Source organism: Notechis scutatus, chromosome 4 (genome assembly GCF_049901735.1).
Source record: "Notechis scutatus isolate UNSWTSFEM ecotype Mainland chromosome 4, rNotScu1.2, whole genome shotgun sequence".
Lineage (NCBI taxonomy): Eukaryota > Metazoa > Chordata > Lepidosauria > Squamata > Elapidae > Notechis > Notechis scutatus.
The window spans coordinates 42,947,991-42,975,907 of NC_142012.1; the positions used below are offsets into that span (position 1 = coordinate 42,947,991).

The 27,917-nt window shown below is 38.2% G+C and overlaps 3 protein-coding genes and 1 non-coding gene across 12 annotated transcripts in view; 1 reads left to right on the plus strand and 3 right to left on the minus strand.

Annotated features, from left to right (window-relative positions):
• Positions 1-5,036, plus strand: part of LOC113411866 (uncharacterized) — a 55,876-nt gene extending 50,840 nt beyond the window's left edge. For all 5 annotated transcript variants that reach the window (XM_087963251.1, XM_087963252.1, XM_087963253.1 and 2 more), the window contains 3 exons: positions 658-752; positions 3,057-3,178; positions 4,750-5,036. In XM_087963251.1, the coding sequence (XP_087819377.1) occupies positions 658-752; positions 3,057-3,178; positions 4,750-4,988 (456 nt within the window). In that variant the 3' untranslated portion in view covers positions 4,989-5,036. The remainder of the gene's footprint in view (positions 1-657; positions 753-3,056; positions 3,179-4,749) is intronic.
• ING2 (inhibitor of growth family member 2) lies at positions 297-14,387 on the minus strand. Of its 5 annotated transcripts, XM_026667183.2 has the most exons (4): positions 12,446-14,387; positions 8,948-9,614; positions 5,143-5,177; positions 297-527 (listed from the first exon to the last, which is right to left on the minus strand). In XM_026667183.2, exons 1-3 carry the CDS (start codon positions 12,687-12,689, stop codon positions 5,174-5,176), a joined length of 915 nt encoding a protein of 304 aa, XP_026522968.1. In that variant the 5' UTR covers positions 12,690-14,387; the 3' UTR covers positions 297-527; positions 5,143-5,173. The 5 variants fall into 5 exon arrangements, with proteins under 5 accessions (XP_026522968.1, XP_026522966.1, XP_087819384.1 ...); XM_026667181.2 differs by lacking the exon at positions 5,143-5,177; XM_087963258.1 differs by lacking the exons at positions 297-527; positions 5,143-5,177 and adding an exon at positions 5,201-5,316.
• On the minus strand, positions 14,091-14,378 carry LOC148130716 (RNase MRP). Its single transcript, XR_015749668.1, has one exon.
• A 4,771-nt stretch (positions 14,388-19,158) lies between the features above and the next one.
• Positions 19,159-24,248, minus strand: CDKN2AIP (CDKN2A interacting protein). The gene is made up of 3 exons (XM_026667180.2): positions 23,873-24,248; positions 21,971-22,098; positions 19,159-21,498 (listed from the first exon to the last, which is right to left on the minus strand). Exons 1-3 carry the CDS (start codon positions 24,148-24,150, stop codon positions 20,510-20,512), a joined length of 1,395 nt encoding a protein of 464 aa, XP_026522965.1. The 5' UTR covers positions 24,151-24,248; the 3' UTR covers positions 19,159-20,509.
• Between the last annotated feature and the right edge of the window lie 3,669 nt (positions 24,249-27,917).

Consider the following 27,917-nt stretch of genomic DNA (forward strand, 5'->3'; position numbering starts at 1 on the left):
TTCTGCAATACTTGGGCAACAAAAAAATTTTGTGGTATCATGGTTTCCAAATCAATACATAATTTAAGCTCTCTGCAAATAGTTTGTGAACTAGCATGATTTACCTTATCATTCCCTTTCACATTTCCATTAATTAGTTTAAAATGATTCCTAATTTTGGAATGTTTGAATTGGGTTATTCTATCATAAAACTTTCCTTCTTTAATCCGAATACCCAGATCTACCACAATATCTTTTAAGTATAAAGTTGCAAAAATATGCAAAAACATCTTTTTTATATGTTCAAGAACAGGAGCTAAATATTTGAAGTCTTTATTTTGCATTTTGAGGCACATGGAAGGTGTAAAATAGGTAGCATAGTCTTAATGTTGTAGATGACTGATATATTTTATTCCTTAAAAATCTCAAACCTCCTTCCCAAGAGGGTCCTGGCCCTGCCCAGTTTTGAAGTGTGGCTCTTGACATTTGGGCATTTTACTTCAGACATTATTCCTTCATTCCTTGCCTTTCCACAATACAGCCAAGTTCTGGAAGAATAAGGATGAACAGGAAAACATTACCTGCAGTTATACACCTGCAAATCTATATATCTATAGTTTGTATATAAGTTACCCATAACCAATTTACTCAATTTATTTCTCTGTTATAAAAATATAGGTTAGAAAAAGATTAAAAAATGAGCCTAATGTCTGCTGTACAGCCATTACTGCAGATGGCAGTAGGATCGTTTTTGGAGTGATGGTGGATAACCTGTAAGTAAATACTAAATACAACATAAATACTAAATACTAATACAATAGTGGGGAGACTCATCTCCGTGGGCGGGGGGGGGGATGAGTCTACCTATCAAGATGAGGTGTACCGGTTGCTTTCACGGTATGGAGACAATAACTTGGTCCTTAACACCAATAAGACTAAGGAACTTATAGTGGACTATAGAAGGAATAGATCAGACATCCAGCCCTTGCTTATCAATGGAGACCGAGTGGAGCAAGTGGCCAGTTTTAAGTTTCTGAGTGTTATCGTAAGAGGACCTGACCTGGGGCATTCACGTTGCAGCACTGGTCAAAAGGGCCCAGCAGAGATTATACTACCTGAGACTTCTCAGGAAACAACTACTGAACGAAAAACTGCTGCTGACCTTCTAGTGCTACACCATAGAGAGTATTGCACCTATGTATGGTTTGCTAATTGCACAGTGGCAGATAGGACAGGACTCCAGAGAATTAACCTCATTGCCCAGAGGATCATTGGTTGCCATTTCCCCTCCTTGGAAGAGCTTTATAGCTCCCACTGCCTTAAGAGAGTTCAAAACATTCTCAAAGATCCATCTCATCCTGGCACCCTTTTTTTGAACTATTACCATATGGCAGATGGTACAGAATAATAAAAACAAGGACAAATAGGCTGAAAAACAGCTTCTATCCCAGGGCACTAATCATATTGAATTCTACTCTATAATGCAATATTAATGCAATATCAGGTTTTCAATTTAATTGTATAGAATGTAAAGAATGTGTTTGTGTTTTATTTTTATAGTTATAGTGTACACTGAAGATGGCATTTAATTTTATTGTATGACATGCAATGACAAAGTAAACTAAAATTTATAGTTATTACTAGAAAGAATAGTGTAGACAATAAATTGCTTGATTGCATTCCAGAGATATTGAAGCAACATGAGAATACAGGTAGTCCTCAACTTACAGCCACAAAATTTATATTGTTAAATGAGAAATTTGTTAAGTGAGTTTTGTCACTGCAGTTTCTAAAGGTCAAAACAGGGGGTCACATAACTCCAGGACACTACAGCCATCATAAATATGAGTCAGTTGTCAAGCTTCTGAATGTAATTCACATGACTATGGGGATGCTGCAATAGTCATGTGTGAAAAATGGTCCTAAGTCATTTTTTTCAGTGCCACTATAACTTCAAACGGTCACTAAATGAACTGTTGTAAGTCAAGGACTATCTGTACATATATACAGGTAGTCTTCAGCTTAGGGCAATTGAGCCCAAAATTTCTGTTGCCAAGTGAGACAGTTATTAAGTGAGTTTTGCTCTATTTTACAATCTTGTCTTGCAACAACAGTTGTTAAAAGAATCATTGCAGTTAAATTAGTAACAGAAATGTTAAATAAATCAGATTTTCCCATCAACTTTACTTGTCAGAAAGTCATAAAAGAGGATCACATGCTCTCAAGACATTGCAACTGCCATAAATATGACCAGCACCTGAATTTTGATTACTACACCATGGGAATGCTCCAATAATTTTAAGTGTGAAATTTCATAAGTCACTTTTTTCAGTGTCATAATGTTGAACGGTCACTAAATGAATGGTTATAAGTCAAGGACTACCTATTTAGTGAGATATTCTTGCATTTTAGATACATAGCATTTATTCAAAGTAGTCAAAAACAACTTGAGATAGCTTTGAGAGGTTATATGTTTCAAATGCAACTTCCCTCCCTACTAATGTAAAAGTAGTTGATATATCAGAGACGTCTTTTTAAACTTCCAGGAATGTAAAATGGTATTAAAATTAGCACACCACCAAAAAAAATATAACAGACATTAAATGTTTTTATGTAAATGTGCAAAATGGATCCAACTATATAATTAAGATGTACTGCTTTTACTAAAACCAGAAGTTATTTAAATAGTCCAGTGTAAATCAATTCAGACATTGGAGTGATTCGAAGTTTTGCTAAAGTTAATTACAGCAATAGCACTTAGACTTATATACAGCTTCATAGTGCTTTACCGCATTCTAAGAGGTTTCCAGAGTCAGTATATGGCCTCCAACAATCTGAATCCTCTTTTTACTGACCTTGAAAGGATGGAAGGCTGGGTCAATATCTAATGAAATATGATGCTATATACAAAATAATTATTAAACAAGTTGTTTCTCAAATTACAATATGCTATTCTCAGATTTCCTGTTTACAAAATAGTAGGTAAGGTTGAAAGAAATGCTAAGTTTGTTAATTATATCTACAGTATCAACTCTAAATAATGTCCAAATTGATACATTCTTTCTTGTGATTTATAGGATTAAAATTTGGGATCCATTTAAGCATAAACACAAATTAATGCAAGGTTATGAAGGTCTTGATCTGACTGTGAATAGCAAATTGCACATATTAGATGGAACAAAAGCAATTCTACTTGCAGGTTTGTTCGTAATTTCTTTTGTAGGTTAAAAAAATGTGTTCCAAGATCTATGTTCTTTTGATTTTTAATATTATAACCTGTTATTTATAACTAATTCTAGTGAAAACACCAAACTTAATAATACACTATTGTTATTCTGATCCTAAACATCCACATAACTTACAGAAGAAATTTCTGTTTGCCATATACAGTAGCATTTTATGAGTATTTAGAATGTACACCAGAGGTGGTATTCAGCAGGTTCTGACCAGTTCTAGAGAACCGGTAGCGGAAATTTTGAGTAGTTCAGAGAACCAGCAAATACCACCTCTGACTGGCCCCACCCCCATCTATTCTTTGCCTCCCAAGTCCCAGCTGATTGACTGGGTGATGCCCTGCACATAAGCTGGAAAGCAGGTTAGTGGGGTAGGGAGGGAATGGGATTTTGCAATATCCTTCCCCCAAGAATGGGAATGGAATGGAGATGCCACACCCACAGAACTGGTAGTAAAAAAATATGAATCCCACCCCTGATGCACACTATTATTTTCTGGTGTACCTATATCTGAAATATATAATGAATGCATTATGTATTACACAAACAGGAAAAACCAACCTGATGTTTTGGGAATGTGTGTTTTAAACAGTGAAAATAATGCCTTATATCTCTAAAAGATTGGAGAGCATTTTATTCAATGCTGAAAACCCTGGCACCACAAATAGAGATTCATGCAGCTCATAGACTGCAAGTTTATGCTCCTATCCTCAATCATGTTTTTTTTTTAAATTGTCTTAGATTACCATCAATAGCACAGGCTTTATGGTTCAGCTTGTTAAAATACAGCCCACTGTGGTTTATTAATAAATTCTAATCAATAAAATAACTATTTAGCACTATGTCTACAGTGGTTAAAAAAAGAAAAGATGATTCAGTATACATAATTCTGAAAAAAAAAATTAAGCTGTGTAAGCCTAGGAAAGGTAACCGCAAATTGTGTGACAAGCCTCCCCGTGTGTTCTGAATTATCCTCTTTCCCTTTGAATCCAGAGTGATACATCATCTCAATATTAAGATGCAATTCAGACATTACGCAATCTAATATCCATTAATTTTGGCTATACAATGGCTGTATGATGCTATTTTTTTTTTTTTTTTGCAAAATTTAATCCAAGCCAAACAGATTCCACAAGAAATTTGCATAACATTATATTTGCATAACAAAGAAGCACATGCTTCAGTAAAAATGTTAGCAAATGGAATATAAAAACAGATTTAAAAATATTTTTGATACCTATGTGCCTACATATAAATTAGTCACAAATCTGAACTTACCTACTAAACAGGATACTTCTGAAGAATAAAAGTGGCAGATGTAATTATAGCAGTGCCAAAAAATAAACAAAAAATGTCCTATTCCATTATTAATTTCAGAATTTTATATTCTATTCTATTTATCACTAATAAATTATACCAAAGGTTTTTTTAATCTTATTGCTATGGATTAAGCAATACAAGAGAGTTGTTATTAAAATGAAGGAAGTTTCCAAACCAAACTAAACGTAGTAACATGCATTTCTCTCTCCCATTTTAGGTGAGGTCAGTTTCTGGGATTTGGAGAGTGGCACAGTTATATCCATCTTTACATTTGATAGCAAAATATCTTGCATGACTGTTGCTTGTGACAAAAAGACAGTTCTTTTAGGCTTGAGCAACAGCTCTACTCTTACCACTTTGAAAATGATGAGCATAAACACTGCTGAAAATTCAATAGGAAAAGATTTGTTTGGAGAAGACTCATCAAGCAGTGAAGAAGAACATGAAAATATTTAAAAGAAAATTTGAACAAAATAAAATCAAGCATAAACAAATGAAACTTGACATAGTTTAAAAATCATTTTTGTTTTAAAGCAACTGCACATAACAGTTAAAAGAAGACAATAAGCAATTTGCGCATAACATAAAAAGACAATACTAATTCTCTTACCTGTAAATTAATTCTCCCTTCTCCCCAATAATTATCTGCAAGTCAGAGGAGAAAGATACAGCTGGTAATAACTGAAGAAAATGAAACTTTGCTGCAACCAGCTTTGCCTTCTTCTTAGCCCCATACAGTATTGTAAAAAAGTATGCAAGATGAGAACCTTTCAATCTTTACTCCCTATGTAAAAAAAAAGTCAAGAAACTAAAGGAAAATCCCCATGACAGAAGCAGCTCTTCACTGAAAGGAATGTAAGGATCACTTGGACAAGTCATAAACATAAGAATTACTGAACTCATGTGGAGTGAACAAAGAATAAGTTTGCACAAAAGCTTTAATCACTCCATTATCATTCTGCAGAGAAGAGGGAGTGGGGAAATCTCCATACATTAAGGATATTCTACAATATTCTACAATATATACCTGGGGTTGTTTTTTTGGGGTGGTGGTGATGATGGGTTTCTCTGGGATTTGTTGGATAAATCTGTTTATTTTAATCTTCCAATTTTTGAGACAATTTTAGCCAAAGCATAGAAACAGGATGAGTAACAATTTAATTATGAAGTTATATTTAGAAAACATTATATATATTATTTTTTTCAATTGGAAATCACCGTGCTAAGAAAATCCTTAATATCTCACAACATTATATTGTTTAGTAAATGTATATAATATTCATATGAAATAATTCATGCAACTCTTAGAAATCAGATGCATCCAAAAGTATTGCTACTCCTCACTTTTCCCCAAGAATCTCAATTTGCCATAAAGTAAGTTGAAACTGACAAAAGTAAATGCCATTCACCATGACAGTTCATACAACAGACACTTGGATATATAATTTAACAGATTATTGTAATTACTAAAATAAGCAAGGGTGTCAATACTTTTGGCCATCAGCAAGCAGAGAGACTAAACACTGGCTTTGTAGGGAAACATAGACCTATATTCTTTCTCTGCAAGAGGAAAAGATGTCAGTTATTTTTGATATCAACTATAAAAGAAGTTAATGATTAAACTATTACTATTAGCCCATTTTGTGAGGCAACCTCCTTTTTTAGTCATGCTAAATATTGCTCATTAATGCTCTTTTTGGTTATATTGAAACATGCCCAGATATATTTTAGGTAGTATATGCTGTGTGATGCAACAGAATATATGCTACTATGTAAATGGCAATTTCTGACTATGCTTACCTTTAACTTTTATAAGATACATGGTTAAATTTGGATTAGAAGGAAATAACACTTCACATCAGAACTCTTTTCATTCTGATGTATAAGACTGTTGCAGGCTGTCAATAAGATTTATGGAACCTGAAATGAGTGTGCATTTAACATAGTAACAATTAAGGGTGTTAGGAAAATTTCAATACTCATACAAAATGCTCGTTTCACTAGTGCTTTAACAATGTATTATAATTATTGTTCAAGGTGTCACCAGACACATAGAATATAATACATGCATTCCATATTAGCACGTCATATCCTACCTAGAATCTTACTTTTCAATCTCATTCCAAGCTAGACACATCCTACAGTATGCTTAATTGTATTTTATATGCCAAAGAAAACTTATTTTAAAAAATCCTGTTTATACAAATTAGAAAGATACCTTCTGTATACAGAAGTTCTTTGGATTCCAGCCTATGAATGCATAATAGAAAAAACTGGGGGGAAATTCAGATACAATTTTACAACCAGTATTTTTTATTCATAAATCAGAGCATGCAAAATATTAGATCCAAGTAGCTGATACATTCTGATGACACATTTCTAATTTCCATGTGCTTATGCTTATAAATTTTGAACCAAGGAGATTGTCATATGATAGCAAACAACATTATATTTTAAAAAAATCAAAACAGAACTTCATAGTAATAATACAGTTTCTCAAAATAGGAAGCATAATTTTACTAATGTAGTTGACTAATTGTAATTGATTAAGAATCAGTTTTTCTCAAAAGTAGAGACATTCTGGCTCCTCTTATCAGAAGTTAATGCACATCGCTCTCTGGGTACAGAAGTATTGTGTCCACGAATAGATATGAATATGTAAGTAGTCTGTTTTATGATAATGTTGTAGTGCACATATTAGTCAATTAACATTCTTCAAAATTTTACACACCATCATAAAATTACTGTGTGATTTCTTTCCTTGGATCATCCAGAAAAGTAAGAAGTAGCAACTACAGAAGCATATTACTAAGTTAGAATTTCATTTTATCTGTCCATTGCAGAACTATGTTTGGGTGGGGGAGGGGCAAATATTCAAAATAAAAGCATAGCTATATTATGAATGTGCAATTAAGTGTCCCCCTAACAAGGTAAGACATGATATTTATAGAAGGCAATGCAATTTGACCATGACATACCTTGTGGTCAGGGGACAATTAATTCATGAGACACAATTTCAGATTCAACATGGATATAATGGCTATATGAAATAATCCAATCCTTATGTAGTACAACAATTTCTAGTTAAACGGCTGAATATCTTTAGTCCATGTGATGCAGCTGTGCTGCCATGCTTTCAAAATAACTATTTTTGAATATTTAAATTAATTTGAATTTTTTGTAGTATCCAAGTTTTTTTTTTTAAAACCTCACTCAAAATGTAAGAAATGGCCAGATGTTATTTCACACCATAGGAACAAGAATTCAATAATGGAATTATTTGCTGGGGTGCTTATCTTTTTGCTTTACAATAGATTTACTTACACGGAGTCTGTAATGTCTAATAAATAAAATGAAGTACTCTAATTTTCTATAAAAAATAAAATTAGTATCTGGGAAAAATCTATGGCATTAAATTAGGCAGTCAGATGACTACAGCTGTATGTCATCAATTTCAAAACTGTTCCATTAAAGAAATATTTAGTTTGGGGATTCTTTACTTATTATTTGTTTCAAAGACATACCATAGTTCTTAATGTAAAATATTTCATTAAGAGTTGCCTATAGGACTACTCTTCTAGAAAATAACTTTTTTTCCTATAAATGCTCTTTGCTAAGCCCTTAGATGCTGTAAAGCAAAATAAGATAAAATATTAAGATCAGTCAAGTTTACTTCACAAACTGATCTTACAGTATTTATGTATTCTAAATTTTGCAACATGATTACATTTTTTAAACATCCAAGGAATTATGAACAAGATGGCACAAAAGGACTGAAGAAACTGAAGAGCATAGTGAGAAGAACGAATAGTTCAGTTTAGGACTGCAATTAATGCTGATTGCAACTCTTCCGGTATTTAATATACTTTCTTTAAACAGACTTATAAACTCACCACAAAATTAATATAAAATAAGTTAATGACATACACTAGATCACATGGAAGACACGAAGAAAAACTGGCTTTATATTTCAAAGGTTTAAAATTTAAAGTTTGGCAATAGATTCAAATATTATCTTTAGAATTCTGAAGACTAAAAGCATCATTGAACTAACATGTTCTCAGCAAAATATGCTATAATCAACTAAATTTACAACAACAAATCAGTTTTAACATGATTATCTTTCCAGTATTTCCTCTTCATATATCACCATAATTCCACAATTAAAAAGAGTGAAGAATTTGGAATTCCTAAATTCCTTCTGTGCTACTCCCATGTGACCCTGTTTGAAAATTTTGGTTTAGTGCAGAATATTCAAAATCAGAAAAAAGTATTGACATCTGTGAACAGTCCAATACTACTGTACATCTTAAAAATTATTGCATAGTTTTATGCATTATTCTAAAATACTAATCTGCTTATTAAATAGTTTTATAGAAACCATACAGCTGTCTGTACACTAGAGCATTTACTACCTTGATCTTCTATCCTTTTTGGATTTGTCTGTACATTTATCCATAGTCTTCTCATTGTCTCCTCTGCACTTTGGGCAATACCACTTTCCCTTTGGTTTATAAGTGAGTCCAACACATGAAAAATGAAACCACTCAATGGGACACAGATCATTGTCACAGCCTATCATTTCTCCATAAGATACTTGGTCACAAAGACAGTAAGTTGGCTCATTAGGGTCAACTGCAAATTCTACTGGTGAAGCTTCCCTTTCTTGTTTAGCTTTAGACCGTTTTTTCTTTTTAGCAGATTTGGATCTTTTTTCTTTAGGTGGCTGGTCATCATACTCATCAATTCCATTTGCTATATGGCATATATCACGGCTTTCACTAGTACGTTGCCGACGGGGTCTTCGTGAAGATCTTTCTGGTTGACATAGATCCTGTTTTGACTTTTCAATAGGTTTTTCAGTGTCTGACAGATCTTGAAAGCACTGAGAGTGGGATTCTATCTGCCGGGCTCTGTTCTCTACTAATTCAAGCATCTGAGTAACTATTTGGATTTTTTCATCTCCAAGTTCTTGACTGTTGATCAAAGCTCGCTGAAGATACTGCTGCAAACGCTTTTTCTGTGCAGGATCATCTTCAGCTTTGTATTTTTCATACACCTCATCAATTTCTTTCAAAGCTTCTGTTGAAAAGCATCACAAAAGTAAATCATAAATTCAAAGTTCCTAAATCATTGTTTTCTATTTTATCAATATTAAATATAAAATGTAAATTATAGTAATAAGCCAGGACTAGCTCCATAGACGTCTGACAAGATCAGCAAACTGCTATTCTACTTCTGGCAGCTGATGTCCTGCTATGGAACAGTGAGGCACTTTAAATTGCTTTTGAGGCAATGAAACAGTATGGTCCTTTATTACTCGCTCAGTCTACTTTGCTCTTGTTTCACTTGTTAGCTGAATATGACAAGTCATATCACATTCTTTTGGGATACCCCTCATCAGATGCGAGACTATGCTTCCCAAGGCTTAATGTTTCTAGCTACTGCTTTGCGTTGCAGAAAACTACTCAAGGACATGCTGTCCATAGACTGTACATTTGAGATCACAATTTTACAAAATAATAAGCCTTCAGGATTAAAAAAAATCATAAAGATAGTGCATTTTTAACATATAGCACCAACACCAAAATTAAAGAATATAAACCTTCCATGCTGGAATATCAATGGTTGCAGATCTTAAAAATGTTTCAGTTAAAATTGGTTCAGTCCATTAAATGTATTCATTAAAATATCCTATTTAGAATTTACTGGACACCTCACATAACATATTTGAAAGGATGCATATCAGATTTCCTCTGTTGGCAATATAAAAAATTTCAGTCATACAATTTAATCATGTGAATTACTGGGATTTTTAAAATTTAAGATGTTAACGTATGTCCTGAAATTTTGGAATTAGACTTTTTTGTGTGAAATGATTGTTATGGGCTTGGGCTATTCCTAAAATATTTTGATAAATTGTAGTTATTCTTGATATTAAAGTTTTGAGAGATATGTAACTTACTCATTTTTGAAAAGGCAATTTTACCAACTAATAAAAATGAATTAAGTTTTTTGTGGCAGAGATTTCATGACATTTTTTCATGTTAGTCAATCATTATATTTTTTCCAATACAGATTTAAAAATCTATTTGACATTTGATTAATAGATGAGGTATATCACCATTTTCTGTTCTTTGTAGTTTTCCATATTTTTTTCTGCAATTTTGTATTTTGAAATTCTATTTCTTTCTTTTTAAAGAAATAAAAGAACAAATCCCATATACATTTATTTAATGTATTTGATGTTCTAATCTAAATGCTAGCAAAGTAGAGCCTAATCAAAATAACATTTCAACAATTTCTCTATTATCTCCAATATAAAGTTTTATTATGGAGTGAACTGCAGCATCTTTTAGAAGGAAAATAGGAACAAAAGCAGTTTATAACTGCAGTTTGGCAGCTATATGCCAAAATTGCCTTATTTAAGGTCACAAAAGTAAACTACTATTTAATACATTAAGGAAAATGAAAAATGCTTTTTATCTGATTTATATCTTTTTCTCAGGATGTGAAGATAGTGTCTAATGCATGGCACCACGCCTCCAATTTCCCAAAACAGCAACCCTTTACGCTGAGCTCAGACTAGTCCCAATTCAAAACCATAGTAAAATTATATCCAACTACCTACAAAAAAGTTTATAGTGACAATCCTCAATATTCTTCTAGTGTAAATGCTGCTAAACTCAGTAAGACTCTTTAATAAATTGGTCTGTTGTGTGCTTCTCTCCCAAAGTAATTCTCACTTCAAGAGGCCAACACCTTCCTTTCCCTTGACTGACTTGCACTTCCGGTTATCAGTGCAAAAAGTCGCATAATCAAATGAGTTTTAATGTGGAAGAGTCCCCTCCTTTCCTATATGTTTTCGTGGGAATTTATATGTATGGTATTTAGGTTTCTTCGGGTATTTTCCCATATCTTAATATTTGTGCACAAAATATTAAGAGGTGGGAAAATGCCCGAAGAAACCTAAATACTATCTATCTATCTATCTATCTATCTATCTATCTCTATATATCTATATATATACACACACACACACACATATATATATATATATACACACACACTAGCTTCTCTGTCACTATTGATGTACTAACGAAGAGAATATATAATTCATAATAAAACACGTGTACCTGAGTCTACTGATACAACTGGGCATTATATTTCAATCCTCCCCTTTTAAACATTATTGAAGTAACATTAATTTTCCTGCATTCTATGGTGGTCTAAAGGACTACATACACTTGTATTACTGTGAGGCAAGTAAAAAACTATCTAGCAGCAAGTGACTTGGGAAACTTGTGTTCTCGCAAGATTGGCACGCAAATGATTACCCTCCCTCCCCCCCCTCCAAAAAAAACCCTCACCTTTACTCTCTCTCATACAGCTACTGAAACAGCATTACGATTATCCCCAACTTTAAAACATAACCGCCTACAGAGGGAAGATCTTACCGAACGATACCTTTTCACGTATTTGTCACATCCGGAGCATCATCCCAAACAAGGCAACATGCCTCCTCGTCTCCGCCTCACTTGCGGGACCGTGACAGGGGCCCGCGTGAGCGCGGCAAACCAAAGGCGACTGTCAGCGCCAGAAGCCGGAGCGGCCCCGGCCGCCCCCCACCCCGCGCTCCCTCGGGGCCTAAACGGAGCCTCCTCGGACCGGCTTCTTCCCAAGCGCCGCCCCCCACAGGGTGGGGTGAGGGCAAAAGAAGGGTGGCCATTTTCTCTGCCCCCAACCCAGAGAGTCGGGAGGAGGAGAAGGAGATCGCCCCTCCTCTTCAGGAGGAAGAGCGCTCCGACTGGGCTGAGCGGAGAGCAGTCTCCATAATCAGTTGCCAGCGCCCGTCATCGGCGCAACCCCCGCTCCATTCCCCCCCCCGTCGCGCTCGCGCCCCTCTTGCTCACCACGGCAGCGCGTGTCCATCTCGCGCAGAAGCGAGGCCAACCTCTGCATGTCCAGCGGCAACGACTCGACGCACTCCAGGTAGTCTTGCACGTAGCGCGCCAACAGCCTCTCGGACGCCCCTCCGCACGGGAAGCTCGCGATGCCCCCGGCCCCGCCGGCGGCAGTGGCAGCAGAACCGGCAGCTGCCCCGGCCGTCGCCCCAGACCCCGCCCCCGCGGGCTGTTGCCCCGGCGACCCCAACATCGTTACCGGACGTGACACCCCCTTCCCTCTTCGTTCAGCCCGCTCGGATCGCTCCAGGGCAGGAAGGGAGGAAAGGGGGCAGTGAGGGAGACTCTCAGGTGGCTGCGTCTTTAATCGGCCGAAGGGGGGGGGGCTAAGAGAAATGCTCTCCTGCCTCACTTGGAACTCCCCGCCTCTTTTTCCTTCCTCGCACCCCCTTCGATCCGCAGAGTACGCATGCGCAAGGCCCTGTCCTTATAAGGTGCGGCCGGTTCACATTCTCCCGCCTTCCCCTTACGGCCGATACCATTGGTCCAGCATGGTGAGACGTCAGAAGACAAACAGGGCGGGAGGGAAAGGCGGGATTTCATTTAAAGAGACCGAGCCAGAATTAGACTCTGCCGGGTCTCAAGGGAACTGCTATCTCCCCGCCCTAGGCCGCTCCCACTCTTTCCTTCAGTTTTCTCAGCTGGAGGAGATGAGCAGGAATAGAGCCACAGGAACGAAGCAGATTAACGAGCACCGCTTTTAGTCGGGCATGAAAATAGGAGCAGGCAGGGAGAGAAACGTGGGTAACCAAATTCAAGGAAAGCAAAGGTAACTTCCAGGCAGGGTTTTCATGACATCCCAACCGCATTGAGTCCCAGCGTCACACGGGATCTACGGCAACGTCTGAAATGAGCGCGTGAACAAACGAGCATGAAGTCGCCTCATCCACTCCAGAAAGAACCTCAACTCCTCCTTTGAGGGCAAGAGTTAGGCTTCCTCTTCCCCCTGCCGTCCTACGCCCCTCACGGATCCCGGCTCTAGTTAGGTGGCGCCGTGTAATTACATCGAAAAAGGAGCAAAAAAAAAAAAAAGTCAAGTGATGCTGCTCTTAAAAGAGTTCTGTGGATTCAAACTGGGTGTTTCTAATCATCTGCCCAGGAAGAGTAAGAAGTTTGCTCGCGAGCTACGTCCGTGCATTTTTACAATTAGCGATGGTTTTCTCTGATTTGGCTGGGGAAAGTAGCCGAAAAAACAGGAATTCTCTGAGTATAGTAATTCTAGAGCAAATGTTCGGAAACCTGCAAAAGACTCCCTGGGGCTCTGGAGGAAAGCGTGCCATAGACATAGGTCAACCTGCTCTTACAGATTTATTTTTTATATTCCGTCACTCGGAGAACCATCTCCCAAACGCGCGGACAAGGAATATAAAGTTACAAGATTTTAATGCAAATATTGATGTACACATGTAACAGCCTTGTCAAAAGCCCAAAAAACAAGGAGTAAAACCCCTTGCGTTGACTAATCGCAGAAAAATACAACCGCAACGATGTTAGTCTTTCTACGCTTTCCGGGACCGATAAAAATTCGTGGGTTTACAAGATGCAGAAGTTGCAGTTCAAGGCTCCGTAGAGACGGCGGCCAAGCAAAAAAAGAAGCGTCCCGAGAATGAGCCCCGTTTTGTTGGTGCGACCGCCTCCTTGGGAAAGGAGCACATGCGCACTACCTGCGTAACTATGGAGCTGACGAGAGCCCCTCCGCACTCACCCGCTCGGCCCTGGGGCTTCTTGGCGGAAGAAGCGTGAGCTTGCGAGAGGGTATAACGCGCGTAAAAGCACGCGGCACTCTCTGCCCGGGGTCCGGGGACTTTCCCCTAGGCGGCGAGGAAGCCAAGAGGAACAAGTCCTCCGCAAGTAGCCTAGAGAGCAGGTCTTCAGAACGCTCATGTGACAATGTTGCCGTTTTCAGCTTTATAAAACTGTTGATCCTTTTATCTTGTAGGTTATAGTGAGCAAAACGAAAGCAGAGAAAGTAGAATATATTTTCTATTTGTTCGGTTTCTTGAAATGCGGGCTATTTCTTACATCACGGCATTTTGTTAGGGAACGAGGAAGGACGCAGGAGAACAATTCTTATCAGAAATCCTCAGATTCTCATCTTTCATTTGCCTGCATATATTATGCAAATATTCATGTCTCCACTCCCCATTGGTTGAGTCAAACAATGTCGTGCAGGCGGGTTTGGGATTGGTTGAAGAATGTAATTTCTGAGTAATTAACGAACTAGAAGGGTGGTTTAAAGGTTTGTGGCTAGAAAAGAGCAAATGCCTCACAGTCACAGACCTTGCAAAAAGTAAATGATGTTTAAACAATTTAAAATAAATTAAGATTGATAAAATAAAACGAATAAAAAAGCAGGAAAACACGAATAGGGTGCATTCTATTGTTGTTAGTTGTAAAGTGTCTGATCCATCATGACTCCATGGACAATATTCCTCCAGGTCTTCCTGTCCTCTACTATCCCCTGGAATCCATTTCAGCTCATGACAACTGCTTCAGGGACTCCATCCAACCACTTCATTCTCTGTTGTTCAATTCTTCTCCAGTGAGTCCTTCTTTCTCATTAGGTGGCCAAAGTATTTAAGTTTCATCTTCAGGATCTGGCTTTCTAAAGAGCAGTCAGGGTTGATCTCCTCTAGGACTGATTTCCTCTAGCACTCCAAGGGACTCTCCAGCACCATAGTTCAAAGGCCTCAATTCTTTGGTGCTCAGCCTTTCTTATGGTCCAACTTTCACAGCCATACATTGCAACTGGGAAAACCATAGCCTTGAAAACCACACTTGTTGGCAGGGTGATACTTTTTAGTATGCTGTCTAGATTTGCCATAGCTCCCCAGAAGCAAGCTTCCTTTAATTTCTTGGTTGTAGTCCCCATCTTCTGTGATCTTAGAGCCCATGAAAATAAAATCTGTCATTACGTCCATTTCTTCCCCATCTTTTGCCAGGAATTGAGAGGGCTGGATGGCATGAACAAGTCAACTTTTGCACTCTCCTCCTTCACTTGCATCAAAAGGCTCTTTAGTTTCTCTTCACTTTCTGCCATTAGAGTGGTATCTTCTGCATATCTGAGGTTGTTGATATTTCTCCTGGCAATCTTAATTCCAACTTTTGATTCATCTAGCCCCGCCTTTCTCATGATGTGCTCTGCATATAAGTTAAATAGGCAAGGCAATATAGTATACAGCCTTGCCGGACTCCTTTCTCCATTTTGAACCAATTAGTGATTCCAGGTCCTGGTCTCACTGTTGCTTCTTGACCCGCATATAGGATTCTCAAGAGACAAATGAGATAGTCTGGTACTCCCATATCTTTAAGAACTTGACACAATTTGTTGTGATCCACACAATCAAAGGCTTTAGCATAGTCAATGAAGCAAAAGTAATGTTTTTCCTGAACTCCCTAGCTTTCTCCATGATCCAGCGGATGTTGGCAATTTAATCTCTAGTTCCTCTGTATCCACTTTGTCATGGGGTCCCCAAAGCTAGATGACAAAGCCTTGTTTTGAGGGCCTTCCTGACAGTGGTGGGATTTTTTTTTTTTACTACCAGTTCTGTGGGCGTGCCTTGGTGGGCATGGCAGGGGAAGGTTACTGTAAAATCCCCATTCCGTCCCCACCCCACTAACCTGCTTTCCAACTCCGTTCTCCTGTGCAGGGCAACAAAAGAAGACCCAGCCGATCAGCTGGGACTCGTGAGGCAGGTATGAGGGTATGAGTATATGAATATATGGTATATTTAAATGAATTATATTGGCTTAGGATATTTTTCTTTTTTGCTGTTATAATTACTATAGTGGATGGGTGTGATTTTATATATTTTTGTATTTTTTAAAAAAAATGGCAAGAAAATGATTTTTTTAAAAAATACTTCCAACCAGACTTAACATTTCCAATATTGGCTGAGATCTGAAAAATGCTGCCACCTACCTTTAGGATATTGTAAAAACAATAGCAAGTTTTTCTGGAATCAATGGAAATCACTATGGTCATTTTGCACTCTGGTAGGTAATGACAACTACATTCTACAAACAGGCTCCTTAGAGATAATGGAATAGAGTAGATAGCAAAAATAAAAATAGGATTTATTCTTTAAAATCATGTTGATATTCATTTAAATTCAACTTTAATGTTTAGTAAATTGAATTACATACATTTAAATTCAAATTTTCATCTTTCCATATTTATGCTTTCAGATCATATAAGATAAATGCCAATACTTTCATTATAATTTCAACCACTGCTTCTTGCAATATAATTTTTTTAAAATTACCAACACTCAAGCTTCAACCTGAAAGACAAAAAAATGCAGAGGCTCATGCAGCTCCTGAGTTTCCCCTGAGCATCACCATGTTCTACATATGAAGCAGTTTTGGAAAGAATGTCTAGCTCATAAAGCATTACTGGAGGAGGATCTTCTCAATTTAGAAATTAAGCAATCCAAGGCAATACTGAAAAGTATCTCCAACTTCTTTTTTCGAGAACAAACAGTTCTCAATTTGGTTTTCAGTTTCATCTGATCTCACTACTTAAAAGACTTCCTTACCCCATTGTAAATGCTAGGCCTGTAAGCCACTATAAGACTGCCTGTATTCCAGAGGCAATCTTACAGACAGGTAGCGAAGGTATAACCCACTAAATATTTATGGCGCCTAGGTTCTTTGCAACAATAGGCAAAGGGAGGAGAGTGGTAGATCAGCAATTCTCATCTCATGGATGTATGAAAGAAGTACTATATCACAAATCCTATATAGACACAGTATTACCATAATACAGATATTATTTTCACTGCATCATGTTAATGGTGTACTTTTGCACGTTTATTGAGAGACAAGTTTTCGTTGAGATAAGAACATAAAAGTAGAAATAAAATGTATATTAAGCCATGGTTTGCTCCATTGAAGAAACTCAAATTGGCCTGATCTATACATGTCCATCCTTGTCTATAAACCACAGTTGCTCAATTTGCATTAACACATAAAGCCAAAATGAAGCAAATCATGTTACAATTTAACTCAATATACGAAGCCAGGTAATAGGGATCTTAAAATACAGTGTACTATAGTCTATGACTTTTATCCGTTTATTTATTTAGTTGATGAGTTTTCAGCTAGCATACCTGTCACAAAACCTCTTAACAGAAGGAAACATTTCACTAAAAATTACCAGTTCCATGACTATTCCTTGCATTCACTAACAACCCATTTTCATATAAACAAATATAACAATAGGAAAAAAGTATACATTTGTAGCAAACCATACGTACAATCTGAAGGCACTATTTTTCATTTTCTACTCCAATTCAGGGTAATGCACTACATAAGCACTTCATCCAGGCACTGAAGGCAGTATTTATAGCATACCATTCTCCATTGTTTGTCTACATGAGGGGTGTCAAACTCACGTCATCACGTGAGTATAGGGATTTCTCCCCCCTTGCTAAATCGGGTGGTGGCATGGCCCACGCATGATGCATCCGGCCCATGGACCGCAAGTTTGACAACCCTGGTCTACACCATCAAATGTAGCTTGAACAGAGAGAGAGGGGCTGGTCTGAAGTGAAGCACTGGGCTTCCCTGACTGAGAGCATCTCCACTCTTAGTCGAACACGTCAGATTGATATACAAGTCTCTTATCAGAAAAAAATACCACAAAATATCACTAATCCAGAGCAAATAGTATATCTGGCTTATGAGCCCATAAATATTAAAGTTTCTTAAACATTTGTTTAAATCTGAACAGGAGCCAAACAATAGAAAATGCCTTTAAGATAATTTACACTGGATGCAACTTTTTTAAAAAAATGACAATGATTTCTAGTATTCCTACACAATACTCATTTTAATTTGATTTGAAAAGACTATTAAAATACTGCTTTGGATTATGAAGTTAAACAAAGTTCATTGAAGGCTTTTCCTATCCTTTAAACCTTTCCAAAGGATCACAAATCCTTCTGAACAATTTGGACATCCAAAAAGTTTGCTGAGAGAAAGGAATTGCCAAAATGGAATCTTAATTAAATTTTACATCTTAATAAAGACTATTCCAGTCCTTTCTTTCACTAGTAGCTCCCACCTTCTTCTCATTTTTTCTGTTTCTGACACACATACCCAAATTCTCTGGAAAGGTTTCCAGGGGCTCAAAGGGACAAAGCCAATTTGTTTCTAGAGGTCAGATGAACTGCATAATATTAGCAGTTCAAGCAATACTTTTCTGTAATTTCTACTTGTGTTTGATTTAAAACATGAAATGATATACTATTTTTGTCAACATTTATATCCTGGCCCAGATGTTCAAATCACTAATGGCTAACTCTTATTTAGATTACTTTAAGAAAAATCTCAGTGTTAGGAAAAACTACCGATGAAATTTGTTGTCAAAAGATATTCATGGATCATTCAGAACCTCCTAAAACAAATTCATTAAAACCAAACAGAATATACTTGCAAAGAGAGTGCTTTGAAAATACATTGAATTTAAATAAGTTTCCAAACTGTGGCAACTTCTAGATTTATGAACTTCAAGCCCCAGAATCCCCTGCCAGCCTAGCCTTTGCTAAGACTTGGGAGTTAGTCCACAAATCTGAAAGTGGCCACTAAGAAACCCTGTCACTTAAATCAAATATCTGAAAATCACCAATCAATGACTAAAAACTCAAGAGAAGCCATGATTCAATTCATAATTTTAATATTTAAAGTATTAAACTTTAGACTGAATTAAAAAGTCACACAGAGGATCCCCAACCATTGCAAAAATGCATTCTAAAACCATTCTTAGTGCCAACTACTTTTAAAACATGTCCAATTATATCAACGGCTTCTAACTGGACCAGAAGACAAATTATAAGTTCTGATAAATGATTGTGAATTACTGAATCACAGCCTGGGTCAGTAAGATTGCTCTATTTTTCAGTAGCTGTTGCACAATGAAAGGTGGTATTTGATTTTAATTTACAGAGATATGCCTGAAATGCAATGACTCTAGTATAAGCGAACATTGCAGAGATAATATAGAGCTCAGCTTTAGAAAAAAGCACTAATGCCAGATGTGTAACTATGAGGAAAAAAACAGCACGGCAGAGTTTTCACTCTTAGACAGTAAATTAGTGCAACAAGTTTTATGTTAAAACCTAGAAAACATATTTGATAATAGACATATCAGAATGCAATGCAGATGTTTTAATAAAACTAGCACCTCATATTTGTCGAACTTGTTAATTTACAGCACAAGATTTAAAGTTTTTAAAAGCAAATATCAAAGCTATAAAAAAGGGTTGTGATCATTAAAAGTGCTCAGTCTAAACATATATTACATAAAATGCAAGAATTTCCCCCTAAATTATTAGACATAAAAATATGCTTAGTATAGAAAGCTATATTTATTTGAAAAAGTGAATGTGATATTTTTCACAAATTTGGATATTAAATTTGCTTTGAGGAACCTTAGCAAAATAAGGAAATTGAAGATTTGTTGACAATTTGTAACTTTGATATTAAAAAAGGACCAGCATATACTTCTTTGAATTAAAATTTAAATACCACTACTTAATTAAAACAATCCAAATCAATAGTTTGCTTTTTACACAGGCATGTGAACAGTATGACTAACACATGAAGCAGGTGATTAAATATTTCCATTTTTAAATAACATTTTACCATCTAGGTACAATGGTTGTTGTTTGCGTATTTTATTAACAATTTATAAAGGATCAAGGTTCAAAAATGAGCATTACTGTTACCAAATTGTAGGAATTACAAAATTGAGATTGCATTGACCAGCAAACTGTACCTTGATTAGTTAAAAAATATAAGAATTCAGTAGACTATTTAGCAAATAAAACAGCACACTAGTGTGCTAAATTTTAAGGCATATCTCTGCACACTTTACATCTTTAAAGAATTATTTACATTTACTACTGAATGAAAAGAACAATAATGGTATTTATTATGAAAAACAGAACCAAAAATATCTGGGACTCTCCTTTACTGTACAAAGATAAATCAGTTAATTGTGATAAAACATCATTTGCTAGTATAGGCTGTAACAGATTCACTGTTATTCAGTATTTCTTGAGGATTTCGTAGAGCAGGAGGTAAATTTAATGCTTTTGATTCTTCGTCAAGAAGCACCAAATCTTCAATTTCTCTTCCTTTGTATTTCCTTTTACATAATTTCACAATAACTTTCTTCTTGAGAAATAGTTTCAGTGCTTCCCTTGAAGCAACTGCTTTGGCATTTTCCTTACTTTTTCCGCAGCCAGTCCCCAAATATACAGACTTGCATCTCAGTTCACAAACTATATTTTCCTGAGAGCTTTTATTTTGAGGTAAATCTGCAAGCTCTTTCAGTGGAACAAATTCAACATCTAATGTTGCCTTTACAGACTGAATGGATGAGTTTAAGAGTTCTGCATGGTTGACACTTGGACTAAATCCTCCAGCAGCAACTAACTTCCAAGCAACAGCTTTGTAAAGTCTATTGAAAAATGGTTGCCTTTCTTTTACATCTTCATTTGTCAACAATTTGCAGGGCACTTTAACAGGGGCTACACTTGTATGTGAACTTTTTGAAGCTAATACTGTAGTACTTTCCAAGCCAACCTTCTTTTCAGCTTGTGAGACATTTTCAGATTTGTGCGTATTAGTTGGTGTAGATTCATAATTAGCAGCTTTGCTATCTATTCTTCCTCCAGTTAAAGATGCTGCAGGAGCAATCTTCTGGGTCACAGTTGTAGCTGCTGCAGGTGCTACATTGGGAGTCAGTTTTGAAGCTGAAGCAGATTTTGTCTTCTGAGATACGGTTGAAGCTGTTGTAGGCTCTACTTTTTGGGTCAAGGCTGAAGCTGCTGTAGGCAAAGACTGAGTCTTCTCTGCGGTTTTTGACATATCTTTTTCTACATTCTTTAGAGATTCCTTGTCTGTTTCCACCTTCAGTTCTGCCTTTGTGGACTTTTCATTATTAACTTCAAATGGCTTGTCAGTACCAACAGCTTGCTTCTTGCAAGAACTTTCTGGAAAGCATAAACAAATTATGTATGTAATTCTGAGTAAATACAAGTATCCTTATTTCCATAAAACACCACCAAGAGGAATAGAGCCAAAGAATCTATTTACTTTTACCTTAAGCACAACTCTAATGAAATAAATTGAATTCTGTAAAATGTTTATATTTAATTTAATACAAAAGATAAATAACCTTTCCCATAAATTTATAATTTGGATCAGAAAAACTGGAGCTTTTTCATTTTGGTTTTTTTTTTGGGGTGTTGGTGGTAAAAAGGCAAACTGAACTATGAATTGTAACTATTTAATGCTAGTTAACATTAACTTAAAAAAATCACCTTACAAACCTTAACAGTTTTAATTATCAGAGCAGTAATTAAATTAAATAATTTCTGAAATATTAACAATTTTAACAAATAAGCTAACATGTATTTGGTTAAATATATTCCTATGTGTATTTGCCAGCTATGATCTGCTAACCATTGCTACTGGATATGCCTCGTTTCACCTTGGCAACCAGTTCATCTCTCAGAGTGTGGGTTGGAGCATTGGTCACTGTAATGCCTACAGCCATATCCATCACCTTTTCCATCACTTGCGGAGAATATCTAAGCAGGAAAAGATAGAAATTAGCATTTAGAGGAAAATGGATTCTATATTCATGACATTTAGAGCATCAATGGCTTCCAAAGTACAAGCATTGGGTTGGTGCATGTTAAACTATTTAGTTAAGCTGTTTAAAACATCATTCTGTTTAGAATTTCAAGGTGATGTACAGTTGTTAAATTTAATATAAAGCACAATAAATAAAAGCCCAAAGCTTTGATATTTTAAAAACAAATATCTAAGTACTTAGACTAATAAAACATACAAGTAGCCCTCAATTTACGACAATTGAGTCCAACATTTCTGCCGTTAAGTCAGTTTTGCCCCATTTTATGACCTTTCTTGCCACAGTTAAGTGAATCTGGCTTCCCAACTGACTTTGTCAGGTCCAAAAGGTGATCATATCACCTTGGGACACAGCAACTGTCATAAATATGAATCAGTTGCTAGTATCTGAATTTTGATCACATGATTGTGGGGATGCTGCAAAGGTTGTAACTATGAAACAAGGTCATGTCACATTTTTCAATGCCATTGTAACTTTGAATGGTCACTAAATGAACTGTTGGAAGCCGAGGACTACCTGTATTAGGCTCACCCCAAGAGATTACAGTGGAGGTATTAGACAAGCTACTACAAGGATTTCTACTCATTAAATGTTAATTCAGCTATTGTGCTATAGTAAAGATTTCTATTATGTGAACAAAAAACAGGATGACTTATCAAAAGTAACACCAACAGGAAGTGGCCCTTAAACAAGAACCAAACACTTAAGCAAAAAGAAAAATGCAATCCTCAAATCAATGGGGACAGTTTAATTGTATAGGTATCCCATAAGTATTACAACAGTACTTTTCCTTCAATCCTCCAAATCTAGGCATAGAAGAAAAATAGTAAACAGGAAATTTATTTGGGAAGATGAGCCAAGAATTACAATATATTAGAATCATTATATTCTGCAGAGGTCAGTTAGACCAAATAAAGACGTTGTGCTTTATCATAGTAGCAGCTGCAATAACTAGATGCAGTTGCATAAAGGGTAGAAGACCACTTAGGATTTCCACATTTGCCACTGTGACTTTTGTAACAAAAAGCGGAACAAAAGATAACCATCTTGCAAATTTTCAAAATGTGGGAGACCTTCCAAGCCTCCCCACCCCCAAGAGCAAAGGTAATATGGTAACATTATCTCTGCAAATAAGATAGCTATGGAAGCATTTGTATCGGACTAGAAAAGACAGAACTACATTTGAAACAGAGAGCCAGTTCTATTGGTTAAGGTGGGGGTCTCCAACCTTGGCAACTTGAAGACTTGTGGACTTCAACTCCCAGAATTCCTCAGCCAGCTTTGCTGGCTGAGGAATTCTGGGAGTTGAAGTCCACAAGTCTTCAAGTTGCCAAGGTTGGAGACCCCTGGGTTAAGGCACCAGATATAGAAATGAGAAGACTGTGAGCTCTAGTCCCTCCTTGTCCGTGAAAGCTGGCTGGGTGACCTTGGGCCTTTTTCTCTCTCCAGCCAAACCTTATAGGGCAGGCTTGTTCTGGCGAAAATAAGAGGAGGGAGGAGTATTTGGTATGTTTACAGCCTTCAGTTATTTATTTATAAAAATACTTAGATGGGTTTAAATAAATTTTTTTAAAAAACAAACAAACCTAAAATCGTCTATCAATCTTCCTCCCCCCACTACTTTCACTATATGAAAATACACCGTTTCTTGAGAGCACATTACTTAAATGTGTAGTTCTTCACCAAAACTATTACCGCCACCAACTTACCGACACCCCAGGAAGACGTGATTGGCCCACACCCTAGAGAAAGAGACCAGGCGACGGAGCTCCGCGCGGTCGGCGTCGTCCTTTCCGCTCACGGACAGACCCTCCGCATTGCGAATCAAAAACTCCCGCCGGTACTGCCAGTGCTGCTCAGGCTCGCACTCGTCGCGCAACTTTTCTACCCAGTCCACGCCGGCATCACTCTCTTCTTCCGCTTTCTCGTTCCCTTGGCTAGGCGCCGCGGCGGGCCCCGCTACCGGGGCGGCTTCCCCTTCGGCCATGGGCCGCAGGGAAGTGGCCCTTAACAACCAGCAGCTTGCAGCTCGCTCTCCGACGCAGGAGTATTTACTTCCGGCCTACGTTACCGCGACGCGAAGGAACTGGCTTCCCGTCTAAACCGGCGGTAGCACGACGACCACTCAACATTTCCGCCCACCCCCCACCCCCCGGAGGTGATCAAATCAGAAGCTGCCGAATTATCGTAGCCAAGATCCGGCTACCTGTTTATGACTTCATTTCCGCACGACCAGCCGCTTCCTGTTTCTGAAGCTTTCTGCCCTTCCTTCCCATCGTTCCTCCCGACTCGATGCTCTTTCCGAGGGACGGAGAATAGGAAGCGGGTTTTTTTGACGGCTTCCTTTCCGGATTGGCTATGGCTCTCTTGACCTGTAAGGCGGGAGTGTAAAGTAAATGGTCAAAGCCTCTGTAGCCACAACTCGTGTGGGTTCCTCTTCAGTGCCTTTTGCTGAAAGTCTGTTGATGAAAAGGTTTTCTTAAGGTGTCTTTTGATTCCCGCCTCTTCTTTGGTGGTAGGAATGGGGTTTTACTGGAACAATCCAACCAAGAATGTTTTTCTTTCTTTGCAGACTCGAGCGAAGAGAACCTAAAATTACAGGCAACATTTAAGAAAGATGTTGAGATACTTAAACAGGAGCAGCAAAAGATAACAAGGGTGATCAGGCAGAGGAAACTATGAAAAGAGTTATCTACTCAAGCAGAGGCTGGGAAGAGGAAGCTGATGAAGATCCTTTAATATTAATAACGCACTCAGCAGGAAATGCAGTTAATGTTTTAAATATACCTTTCCAACTTTCCCATTAACACCCTACAACACAATGGCTTTATTTCCAAGATACTCTAATTTATAACTCAAGCATTTCTGACATTTTTAAAAATTCATCTTAGACTTCTATGCCAGTCCATTCCCAATTTATGCTTCAACATTCAGTAATAGGGTTAAAATAATTCAAACAATAAACTGCCTCACTTCCAGTGGTCTGTTTAATTCAACTGCTCCTAATTCAACTTTCCAACTTACACCAATCATTTCCTGACAGAACCAGATCTTCAACATTAGTGACAGGGCGGTCTTTAAATTCAGGGAAAGACTATTACAAAGAAGGAGGACTATCACTCAGAAAACTCAGTATTTTGATTGGCGTTGATAATCTTGCTTTGGCAGCGGAAATCTTAGTTATGTTTCTGAGTTCACCAGGTAGGCATACCACTTGGAGCAAGTGTGCTTAGGGATAGTCAGAATCTAAGCTACATAGGGCAAGAAAACCTTACAATGAATTTCCGCCCTCCTCCCATAGTCTTTCCAGCTGTCTTCTGGGGATTAAAGAGAGTCTTTAATCTTCACTGGTCCTCTCACGGTCCTCTCAAGTCTTCTGGGTGGCATTAGGCTTGGCTTGGTAGTAAGGTCGGTCAGTCAGGCTTGGGAAGGTCTGCTTCATTCTGGTTGCTGTGATGCCTCTTGGTAACTGGATCCAAATTCAATTCTTTGGTTTGAATGGATGGAGGGTCTGTTCTGGAGGCAGTGTCTGGGTCAGCGTGGAGTATCTGTACAGGGCTGAAAGATGAAAACGGCCTCCTCCTCCCTTTGTGGGTGATCCTCCCAGGAAAGGCATTGTTACGTGGTTGCATAGAAGACAGAAAGAGAGAGAGAGTGAAAAAATAAATGTCTTCACCCAGACTTTCTGAATGGATTACCAAATCTCCATTTCTAAAAGCTGGCCTCCTGAGTTTCTACTTGGGCAGGGAAATGGGCTGGTTTCTGTCTCCATTAAGATTTTTTATTTCTGCCTTTTTAGTGTTTCCCGAAATATTTCACTCTAGGAGGGGGGGGGGGGGCTTCCCACAGACTTATAGATGAATCAATCAGTCATTCTATGATATCTTGCTGGCATTAAGCCTAGGTTTGTTTGAAATGAGTTAAGTATTCAAAATAACTGTGTTGACTTTATAAATTGGAAGTGCATCCCCAACTCCTTGCCTAAAGATGCATTAATCACTGCTTGTACCTGGCCACTGACATCTCTTAAGGACTTTCATCAACCAAGGACAACAGTTGTGTAATAAGTAGATCACAGACTTAATCACGCAGAGAATATTGTTCATTTTTTTTCAGAATTGACAGGCTTAAATCAGTCCCAAATCACTTTAAAAGATGTTGCTTCTATCATCTCAGCTAGACTTGCTTGACCAGCCACCAATTCTGAACAGATGCAAATGATTTTAAGTTCCAAATGCTTTGCAAACTTAAATTGTATTTGATTTTATTTATATAGCCATACATTTCAGATAAATCTCTGGGTGGCTCACAACATTCAAACAAATAAAATATGCAAAATATTAAAATGAAACACACAACAGCCAAACAATCATGAAAAGCCCTTGACATAGCCAAGAAACGAGTCTGGCACAGCCTTACAAAAGACCACTCTCCGAGACAGGGATGCGCCAAGTGGTGCATGCCCATGGCAGGAAAGGCTCTTCTACAGGGCCTGCCAGCTGAAATTCCTTGGCTGAGGGTACCCACAGTATGCCTCTCCTCCCTGATCAGACAGGATGAGTAGAAACTGAGAAGAGATGGACCTGTAAGTAACCTTGCTTTAAAGGTAAGTTGGCGAATCCAGAAAAAGAAGTTCCTGGGACATTATTTTACCAAGAGTATAAAACTTTACTGAATAAACCACACTGGCACAGAAGAAGCAAAACCAGCACTGGGTTTCCCATGCAAAAGCAAGCATAGTTAATACCCCCTTTTCCATACAGGCCACCCACAGTCCAAAACATCCACAAATCACTTCTGTTCATTTTGTTACGGGAACAAGCCAGCCATGCCAGCACATCTGCTCCAGGGGTGGGATCCTACTGGCATAACAACTGGTTTGCTATTCGCACATGCGCAGTATTTATAAATCAACTTCTGCAAGCAATAACCTCCTGCTGACATGTGGCACTCAGTTGTGCCGTGCAAAGCAACTAAGGTTGCTTTAGCAGGGAATAAAGGACAGCCTAGAGCAGGGGTGGGCAAACTACGGCCCGGGCCACATCCGCCCGTTGGTCTGTCCAATCCGCCCGCCCCTGAAAAAAAATCGCTGGACGTGGCGTATTGCCCTGCGCCGCGTGGCCCCCAAAGCTGCAAAACAGTGCGGAGCGCCTCGGGGTAGGAAAGAAAAGAAGAACTTTGCAAAGGCCTCAGCTGGGAGTTAAATCACCTTCGAGTGCGACCTCTCCGAAGGTGAGTCCCCGCCGATCCCCCTTTTTTTCCGGGGCTTCAGGCTTAAACTTTGCAAAGGCAAAGTTTGCAGGCGGGAGCATCTTCCGGCTGAGGAGCGGGAAGGGTTCCGCCCGGTGGGCGGGCGGGCTGCTTGGAGCGGGCTGCTTGGAGCCACCTAAAGCTAGGCCGCTGCTGGTGGAGCCTTGCCCTGCCTTGGTGCCCCGCTTTCCCAGCTCGGGCGGTCCTGCTCGGGCGGCACTTTAAAAGCCTGCTCCCAGCACCCGAGCAACTTCCCAGCAACTTGCGGCTTCCTTTTTCCTCGCGGGCGCCGCGCCTGGCCCTGAGCCGCGCGGCGGAGGGGAAACCCGAGCACCGTTGGTCGCCTCCTCCAAGCAGCCCGCCCGCCCGCCTGGCAGAACCCTTCCCGCTCCTCAGCGGGAAGACACTCCGCCTGCAAACTTTGCCTGTGCAAAGTTTAAGCCTGAAGCCCCGAAACCCGAGCAACTTCCCAGCAACTTTCGGCTTCCTTTAACTCGCGGGCGC